At 43.9% G+C, this 10,112-nt stretch overlaps 1 protein-coding gene across 4 annotated transcripts in view; it reads left to right on the top strand.

Annotated features, from left to right (window-relative positions):
• The first annotated feature begins 137 nt into the window (after nucleotides 1–137).
• Nucleotides 138–10,112, top strand: part of CEP57 (centrosomal protein 57) — a 55,557-nt gene continuing 45,582 nt past the window's right edge. For 3 of the 4 annotated variants that reach the window (XM_054725077.1, XM_054725078.1, XM_054725075.1), the window contains exon 1: nucleotides 468–738. In XM_054725077.1, the coding sequence (XP_054581052.1) occupies nucleotides 694–738 (45 nt within the window). In that variant the 5' untranslated portion in view covers nucleotides 468–693. Of the gene's footprint in view, nucleotides 155–467; nucleotides 739–10,112 lie in introns of those variants that run through there. The other variant, XM_054725076.1, reaches the window with a different exon arrangement.

Raw genomic sequence — 10,112 nt, 5'->3', positions numbered from 1 at the left:
TCCAGCTGCCAGTCCGAGGTTTGGGTGCGAGCTCCCGGACCCAATTGGGCCAGGGTTCGCGAAGGTTTACGCTCTGCCTCCACTCCCCTTCTCTTGACTTGTATTGGGCCAGATCACCAAGCCCCTCCTCCTTCGATCTGCTATTGGCCAAACGGTGAGTACTTCACCTGGACTGACGTCCCGGAGTCTAGCAAACGCCCTCCTTGGCCTTTAGTCCAAGAGAGCCGGTGCAGTGTTTGAACTTCGCATTCGCTTTAACTCATAACAGTCATTCGACTCAAGTGCCTCAGGAGACAAAACGACCCCTCGCCCACCTCTCCTCCGGCAGACGGCTCGCCCTCGGAGCTGTCTAGCTAGCAGCCACCGCACGAGCGCCGCGGCGTTCTCGGCAGCGCGCTACCTTGTGACGTCACCGGGGGAAGAGGCGGATTCGCTCTTACTCCCGGAAGACGCCCGCCTTTTTGATTGGCTGTTCCAGACGCCCGTTAGTGCGTGTGGCCCTTCCCGTGTGCGCTCTCAGCGTGGGCGTCCCTGTGGGGGTGTGCGGTAGGGGTTTCGAGACCCGGCGCCAGCAGCCCCTTCCACCTGGGGCTCGGCTCAGGGTCGCCCTCGGCGGGCGGCTCCCGGATTTGGAAGGACGGCCGGAGAACCAGCCCGCTCCGGGGCTGCGGGGTCCGCTGGGCAGACAGGAAGATGGCGGCAGCTTCGGTCTCTACGACTTCGGGGTCTCAGTTCTCGGTAAGAAGCGGGGGACCTGCGCTGGGCCGCAGGTCGGTCCTGGTGCCTCTGCTTTTCTCATCCTTCAGAGCGCTCTCGGCCCCGCGTGCCACCGCATCCTGGGGAACGGCGAAGGGCGCCTGAAGCCCCGTGCTACCCCGCTCTGCCCCCCTGCCCCTCTGCGAGGCTGCACCCTCCCATTGAAACAGGCCCGGCCCGTTTCTATCTCCCACGCCCCCTTATCTTGAGCCTAGCAGCCCCGGAGCACAGCCGGGACCCGCTAGGGTGACTGTGCCCGCACGCTGTATTGCGAAAACATTGCTCAATTGGTCACGTGGGTGTAACGGCCCCTCTAGGCATCTTGCCCAAACCAGGTCGGCGCCCTGGCCGGCCGGCTTAATTGGCTGCTATGGAATAGACCGCAATCTGGAGTGCATACCAGCCCTTGTTTAAGCTGGTCCCTTTGACTGCAATGCCGGCTCCCCCCCCCCCCCGCCCCGCTCCCATCCTCCCGGTAACTTTGCTCTGTGCTTATCCTACCCAGAGCTCGCGCTTCCTACCTCCCACCTAATTACTGACTTCAACATGTAAATGCCCTTTTACAGAAAGCGACCCGGGGAGCTGATCTTAATTATTGTTTTTGCCTCCAACGAGGGCCACCAGCCAGTTAAGTCACTAATATTTGTTGGAATATCAAACATGCATTTTGGAAATGGCTGCTTTGGAAATACTGTAAATAAGCAGTAAATGTGAGGAGGCCCAAGTTAGAGCCATCATCTCGTAATTAGCAAATGCTGAGTGCCTCGCATACCTTTAGGCTCTATGATTACACAGATAAATAGGATAGAATCCCTGTTCTGAAGCAGCAAAGCACTGAACAGAAACCACGCGTGATTAGATGATTGCACTGTAGAGGTTGACCAATGCTACCATACTGGAATAACCTAGGGAGCAGTGATTAGCAGTGCTTAGGTTAAAGACAGTTTCCTGGAAGGGAAGATGGAGCAAGCTGGATGATGAAGGGGGTCTAAGTGCTTGTCACAAGAAGAGAAAAAGGGACCACAGGCATTTGAGGTATGTGCCAAGAGAGTAGGTACTTTCAGTAAACTTGAAATAATTTGGGATGAGCAGTAGTAGTGTAGGGGTAGAGTTGTATTTAGATGAATTATAAAAGTAGGTTTTAAAAAAAGGACTGGATAGTGAAGGAAGAAGACAGGAGAATATCAGGGTAAAGTTATCTCATAGAAGCTAATGGGGGAAAGTGTTTAGGGAATGTTAAAAGAGAGCAGTCACCTTGATAAAGACACACTTTTCCTTAGTTTCAGTTTTTGGTGACTATTGTTAGGGTCTGTGTTAATGAGGCCAGGGTTTCAGCTGAATGAGGGTAACAGGTTTGCAGAGGTCAGGGATGATTAAGGAGAAAGAATGACTGAAGTAATTGGAATTCAACCAGGAATTAGGTCAGTAAAACTGAAGATAAAAGGAGAACCATTAGACTATTAGGAAGAAGTGTCACTAAGTAGATGGATGAGATTATATAAGAATTGTGGTTCTTTAAACTTAATTGGAATAAGAGGCTTTCTGCTGCTCTCTAAAACACCTGTACTGGGAGACTGAGCAAGGAATGCTATTATACAGGGATACCTTGGAGATACCTTGGGTTTGGTTACTAACCATCACAATAAAACAAGCAGTAATCTTTCTGCAGGGGGAGGGTCTTACTTTCTATTTGTAAAAAATACCTAGCTGTGAAGTGCAACAAAGCGAAACACAAATAATGAGGTATGCCTGTAAATGTTGGACTGCACACTGCCAAGACTATCCAGCTGAGCAGTGTACTGGGATGTGGTCTTGAAGGTAACCTGGTCAGAAACCTCAGAATGTTTAATAGGAAAGCATATATATTTTATATACTAAGTTCAGCTTTAAGTGGATTCTAAATATCAAGAATACACTAAGGTTTAAATATCTACCACCTTTACAAATCAAAACATGACCAACCTTCCTAATCACCTTGAACCTGCTACATCAGCGGTCGGCGAACTCAGTAGTCAGCAGAGCGGCGTGGCTCGCGAGCCGCAGTTTGCAGACCACTGTGCTACATCAAAATGTCTAATTTGGAAATCACTATTTTTCAAAACAAAAATGACTAAATTTAATTTATCAGAAGAAATGGCACAGCTTAGATACTTTAACTGTCATGTCAGAAATAAGGCTGCATTTCCAACAGAATTTAAAAAGCATTTTAGTTTAACAAACATATGGCCATAAAATGTGACAACACAAAACGACCTTTTAAAACTACCACATGAAATCAGAAGGCTACTCATACTCAGATTTCAGGGTTATGAACATTAACAATTCATACTTAACATTGATAAATCCAGCATGGAGTTAGCTATAGTAAATGGAGGTGCCTTGACCAGGCAAGGATTTTTAACAGGTAGGTTAACAAATAACACAGTCTAGGAAGCAGCTACCATATAAATCTCAAAGGTAACATGGACTTAGGTGATACATTTGAATTTTTCTTTTAAGTATGGTAGCCTTTTACTTTAAGAGTAACAACAGAAGCTCTTGTTACTAACATTTATTGAATGAATTGCTGTCTATCAACTCACTAGTGGAGAGCAGCCAGAAAACAAAAATGATGGTACAGGCAGCATAGTCTTGTTCTTTTTTATTTTCTTAGTAACCATAGTCAACATTAGGACACTTTGGACTTAATTTATAAGCTAATCTAATTGATCTCCCTGGCTTTTTAGCCAGGCCTTTTACCCAAATATGTTTTGTGAATATATCATAGATTTTATAACATTAAATATATAAAAAGTTTATTTTTGAGAATAAAATGAATATTTGCATGCCCCTTTTTGCATCTTCCTGCTGCTTTCACACACACTACCATACATCCTGAGATTATAATAATACATAGTAGTTGTTAGTACTAACCGGCAGTCATCTTTTAAATACTTTTCAAACTCATTTAATCCTCAATGATTTTACGAGGTTGGCATTAGTATTTCCATTTTCTAATGAGCAATGAGGCACAGAAAGGTTGTTGAGGAAAGAATGTACAGCCTATAGAAAAGGTTTTTTAAAAGTTTATTTGAGACAAAATTTTGAGAACATGCCTGGAAACAAAATCACAATGGATTGAGAAGCAGTTTTGCAGCCTATCCCATACATGAGAATCAAAGGAAAAGATGTAAGGAAGATTACATGAAATCCATTAATGGTATGATGGATCAAGGAGGTAGGAGAAAGCAAAGTAGGGAAATCTCTAGATTGGATAAAAAGCAAAATGGAGAAGCCTATTTTTACATTAGTGGGTACAGGATAGTTAACATTTACAGCATAGAGTGATGGTATGAGGGGATCAAGATAGCAATGAGGGGTTCTATGGTCTTGTGCTCTGGTGCCTGCTGTGATGCCTTCAAGGGTCTAGAAAAGAATTACTCTGGTATATTACCCTAGATCAGTGGTTGGCAAACTCATTAGTCAACAGAGCCAAATACCAACAGTACGACGATTGAAATTTCTTTTGAAAGCCGAAAACTGACTTCTGCACATGGGCCATGAAATTTCAATCGCACTGTACGTGCGCGCCCACACGTGGTATTTTGTGGAAGAGCCACCCTCAAGGGGCCAAAGAGCTAGCTGCATGTGGCTTGCGAGCTGCAGTTTGCCAACCACTGCCCTAGATGCATAAGGACAATGGACAGAGCTCACTTTAAGGTAATGATTGATCTTTGCTAAGGAAGGAGGCTATAGGCTTGAGATGGAACTATCCACCATGGCTTACGCTAGGAATTTATGATCAGACCATCCTCTATGATTACTCTTGAGCTTGTCATGCTCCCCATGTAGCCCCTGGTAGCTTGTCAGATCTTAACATCCGTTATTTCTTTCCATTATCCTAATGTGCAGGCTAGGAAATGTAGCACATCATTGACTAGAAGTTGTCTTGTAAATGTCTTTGTCTTGTTCCTGAATTTAAAAGGAATGTTTAAAATTTTGCACCATTAAATATGTTGTCGTGTGGGGTTTTTTGTGTGGGGGGGTAATTTTTCTTACAAGAAAATAGTTCTTTAATAATAACTAGATATTGAATTCAATTGAATGCATTTTTGCATTTGTTGATGATTGTATGGATTTTCACTTTAATGGGGTGTATTGCATTAAAAGATGTTCCCATGTTCACCTAGTCTTATCTGGAATAACCCCACCTTCATCATACTGTTTTATCTTTTCTACAGAGTTGAGTATGATTTACTAAATGGTATTTAAACTTTTATGTACCTGATTTTTGCCAACCATATTGAACATTCTGTTTAAAAATAAGGCAAGCGATATACATTTTAAATCGTACTTTACACTTAACATGGTGTTACAGAGATGTTAAGTAAATATTTGAATCACTAGAGGCCCAGTGTCTGAAATTGTGCATTCTGGGGGGGTCCCTCCGCCCAGCCTGTGCCCTCTCACAATCCTGGAGCGCTTGGGGGACATCCTTAGTGCTGCCATGGAGGCGGGAGAAGCTCCCACCACCGCTGCTGCACTCGCCAACCATGAGCCCGCATAAGCATCTGCCCCCTGGTGGTCAGTACACATCACAGCAACCGGTCATTCCACCGTTGGTCCAAAACCGGCTCTCTGACATCTCCCAAGGGGTCCCGGATTGTGAGAGGGCACAGGCCAGGCCAAGGGACCCCACTGGTGCACGATCGGGGCCAGGGAGGGACGAAGGAGGTTGGCCACCTGGGGAGGGACTGCAGGAGGGCTCCAGGGCATGTCCGGCCTGTCTCACTCAGTCCCGAGTGGCCAGACCCCAGCAGCAAGCTAACCTACCGGTCCGAGTGTCTGCCCCCTCGTGGTCAGTGCACGTCATAGCAAGCAGTTGAGTAGCCTTGGCATATTACGCTTTGATTGGTTGAACGGACGACTGGACACTTAGCATATTAGGCTTTTATTATATAGGATAAGTGTTCCTAAGTATAATCTTTGCCCTAATAACTAAAGCTACCAGCAAAGAAAGTGGTCAGATTAACCCTTTGTACTCGCTTGCTTTTTTCTCGAGCTGCTACCGCTGCTAACCGTGTCGAGTCACACTCGACATCCGAGTGCAAAAGGTATTAAACATTTTGTCTTTAATTCTGGAATTTTCCCCTAGAATTGTATCATTTCAGTTGGAAAAATATTTATTGAATGCTTGGGGTCATGCATTAGGAGTTGGTCTTGGGCTTCTTAGTAGCTATGAGACCTTAAACAAATGGATTAAATTTTCTTAGCCTCTATTTTTTTTAACCTACAAAAGGGACAATGATATTTGCTATGCTTCGCAAGGTTCTTGTGATAATTAGAGGAGAATACGAATGTGCTTAAAAAAAACAACAACAGTGTGCTAACAAATCTAGGATACCATGTTCAGTGTTCTGAGAATAAGTCCCAAGTATGTCTTTCATAAAGTGGAGATGTTTTTTCTTACCTGTCAGGATTGTTGTGAGGATCAACCCAGATACTGGGATATAAATTGTTAACTGCAATGGGAATTTGTGGTTTATGGGTGGTTATTTTTAGTATGTATGTGGAGGGAGTGAGCATAAACATTCTGCTTGAAGGATCTTTTGCCCTTCCATAGTTTTCAGTTGCTCATGATTGGATGGCATATGGCATTGGAAACAAGAAGAATAATTCACTTGAAATCTACCATTCTAGATTATTGCTACCTTAGAAAGGCCTGTTTACAAGTTTGGCTCTTGGTTGACACTTATGAACTGAATAGTAAACGATTTCCTACACTGATAAAAAACTTCAGCCAAAATGATGAGTTCCTCACTGTGCCTGAATTATTTGTACAAACAATTTGGTTTATGCTGAACACCTGCTTTTTTTTATGGAAGTCAGGAATGTGACCAGCCCCCAATAAAAAGGATCTGTGTCTGTAAAGATATTGCTACAACATAATGTCTGCAATTTTGCTGCCTATGGAGTCTTGTAGGATTTTTATGGTTTCCCGTCTTACATTCAAGTCTTTTATCCATTTTGAGTTTGTTTTTGTGTATGGTGTAAGTTGGTGATATAGTTTCATTTTTTTGCATGTCTCTGACCAAATTTCCCAGCACCATGTATTAAAGAGACTGTTTTGACTCCATTGTATGCTCTTGCCTCCTTTGTCAAATATTAATTGAGTATAATGGCTTGGGTCAATTTCTGGGTTCTCTATTCTGTTCCATTGGTTTATATGTCTGTTCTTGTGCCAGTACCAGGCAGTTTTGAGAACCGTGGCTTGGTAATATAGCTTGATGTCTGGAATTGTGATCCCTCCAACTTTGTTCTTCTTTCTCAGGATAGCTGTGGCTATTAAGGGTCTTTTTTTTTTATTCTAGATGAATTTTTGGAGAGTTTGTTCTAGATATTTGAAATATGCCATTGGTATTTTAATAGGTATTGCATTGAATATATAGATTGCTTTAGGTAGTATGGACATTTTAATGATGTTGATTCTACCAATCCATGAACATGGTATGTTCTTCCATTTGTTTATGTCTTCCTCTCTTTTTTCAATGTCCTGTAGTTTTCTGAGTATAAGTCTTTTACGTCCTTAGTTAAGTTCATTCCTCAGTATCTTAATTTTTTTGGTGTATGAATTTCCCTCTAAAGCCTGCTTTCACTGTGTCCCATAGATTTTGGATTGTTGTGTTTTCATTGTCGTTTGTTGCCATGATGCTTTTTATTTCTTCATTGATCTTTCTGGTAACCCAGTCATTGTTTAGTATCATGCTATTTAGCCTCCAGGTGGTTGTTTTTATTGTAGTTGATTTCTAGTTTTATGCCATTGTGATCTGAGAAGATGCTTGATATGATTTCTATCTTCTTAAATTTGAAGAGACTTTGCCTGTGTCCCAACATATGGTCTATCTTTGAAAATGACCCATGTGCACTTGAGAAGAATGTATATTCTGTGGCTTTGGGGTGAAATGTTCTGAAGATGTCAGTTAATTCTATCTGCTCTAGCGTGTCATTTAGGATTGATATTTCCTTGCTGATTTTTTGTTTAGAGGATTTGTCCACTGGTGTTAGTGGGGTATTAAAGTCCCCTACTATGAATGTATTGCTGTCTATCTCTCCCTTGATACCCTCCAGGAGTTTTTTTATGTATTTGGGTGCTCCTGTATTGGGTGCGAAAATGTTTACCAGAGTTATATCTTCTTGTTGGATTGTTCCCTTTAGTATTATGAAGTGGCCTTCCTTATCTCTTGTTATGTCCTTCACTTTGAGATCTAATTTGTCAGATATAAGTATTGCTACCCCATCTTTTTTTTTTTTTTTTTAATTTCCATTCCCCTGAAATACCATTTTCCATAACCTTCACCATCAGTCTGTGTGGGTCCTTTATTCTGAGGTGGGTTTCCTGTAGACAGCAGATATATGAGTCATTTTTTTCTTATCCTCTTAGCTACCCTATGTCTTTTGAATGGGCCATTTAATCCATTTACACTTAAAGTTATTATTGACTAGAGGCCCAGTGCATGATTGAATCATGCACGTGTAGGGTCCCCTACACGCTTTCGCTTTTCGCGGTGGAGCTGGGTGCCTGTCCGCTGGTGCACCAGGCCTTTCAGAAGCCTCTGGCTCGGCAGAGGCTTCTGAAAGGCCTGGTGCCGGAGCAGACAGGCACCCAGCTCCCACGCTTTTGATGGTCCGCGGCCGCTGAGGGGGGCTACCCTGCTGTTGAGAGTCGCAGGGGGCGGGACTCCCGCCCCCTGTGCCTCTCAACGGCCAGATCCGCGGCCGCTGAGGGGGCCTGCCGCGGACAACCAGCTGCTACTCCCGCCCCCTGCGCCTCTCAACGGCCACTGAGGGGGGCTGCCGCGGACACCTGGCTACCCTGCTGTTGAGAGGCGCAGCTGGGTGTCCGCGGCAGGCCCCCTCAGCGGCCGCGGATCTGGCCTTGAGAGGCACCGCCCCCTGCGCTTCTGAACAGCAGGGTAGCCCCCCTCAGTGGCAGCGGATCCGTGCCTCTCAATGGCCGGATAGGCCACCCCGAGTCCCGCCCCCCAGCCTCCCACCACCCAATCGTGGCCGTAGCGGAGTGATGGTAATTTACATGTTACTCTATTATTAGCTAGGATAGGTACTTGTTTGTCGCCATTTTTATTTTTTATGCCTGTGTTCCTTCTTTGCTTCCTATTTCTTCTTTTTACAGCAGACCTTTTAGCATTTCTTGCATTGCTGGTTTGGTGGTGATAAACTTCCTTAGTCCTTTTTTGTCTGAAGCTCTTGATTTTACCCTCAATTTTGATTGATAGCCTTTCTGGGTACAGTATTCTTGGATTCAGACCCTTCCTTTGCATGACTTTGTATATTTCATTCCATTCCCTTCTGGCCTGATGTGTTTCTGTTGAGAAATCAGTCGCTAGTCTGATGGGGGATCCTTTGTAGGTAACTTGGTGTCTCTGGCTGCTTTTAAGATTCTTCCTTTGTCGTTGTTTGCCAATTTAATTATAATGTGCCTTGGCGTCAGTCTTTTGGGGTTCATTTTGTTTGGGACTCTGTGAGCTTCTTGGACTTGTGTTTTTCCTTCTCTATATCAGGGAAGATTTTGTCATTTCTTTAAACAAGTTTTCTATTCCTTGCTCAGTTTCCTCTCCTTCTGACAGCCCTATTCGGATGTTGTTTCATTTCGTGTTGTCTCAAAGTTCCCGTAGGCCAGTGATGAGCAATCTTTTGAGCTTGGTGTGTCAAACTTCGCCAAAAAACTGAGCATAACTCGGGTAGTGTGTCACTGTGAGGAAAAAAACATTATTTCGCAAATGTTTCATCCTCAGGAGCAGCAAATGTTTCATCCTCGGCATGCAGCCGCCTCAGCGGCCGCGTGTCATCAGAAATGGCTACGCGTGTCAGTTCTGACACGCGTGTCATAGGTTCGCCATCACTGCCTTAGGCTCTCCTGTTTTTTAAGTTCTTTTTCTAGATGCTGCTCTGCTTGGGTATTTTTTCCTACCTTGTCTTCTAGCTCACTGATGCGGTCCTCCACTTCTTCTAGTCTACTGTTGATGCTTTCTATTGAGTTCTTTATTAAAGTGATGTCATTTTTCATTTCTTCTTGATTTCCTCTTGGTTCTTACACATATTGTTGAATTTGTCTTCCAACCTTTTCAGAGACCTTATGACCATTTCGCTGAATTCTTTCTCTGACATATTGCTTTTCTCCATTTCGTTTAGTTCCTTTTCTGGTGATGCCTCCTTTTCTTTCGTATGCGGGCTGTTTCTTTGTCTCCCCATGATCTCTCCTCTCCAGGTGTCTGATTATGTAGCTCTCTCTCTCCTGCGTTGACTTAAAGGCACAAAATACAACATAACAAGGCACAATGCACAAGGCACTGAACACA

Source organism: Eptesicus fuscus, chromosome 13 (assembly GCF_027574615.1).
Source record: "Eptesicus fuscus isolate TK198812 chromosome 13, DD_ASM_mEF_20220401, whole genome shotgun sequence".
Classification (NCBI taxonomy): Eukaryota; Metazoa; Chordata; class Mammalia; order Chiroptera; family Vespertilionidae; genus Eptesicus; species Eptesicus fuscus.
This window is presented reverse-complemented; position numbering and strand designations above follow the sequence as displayed.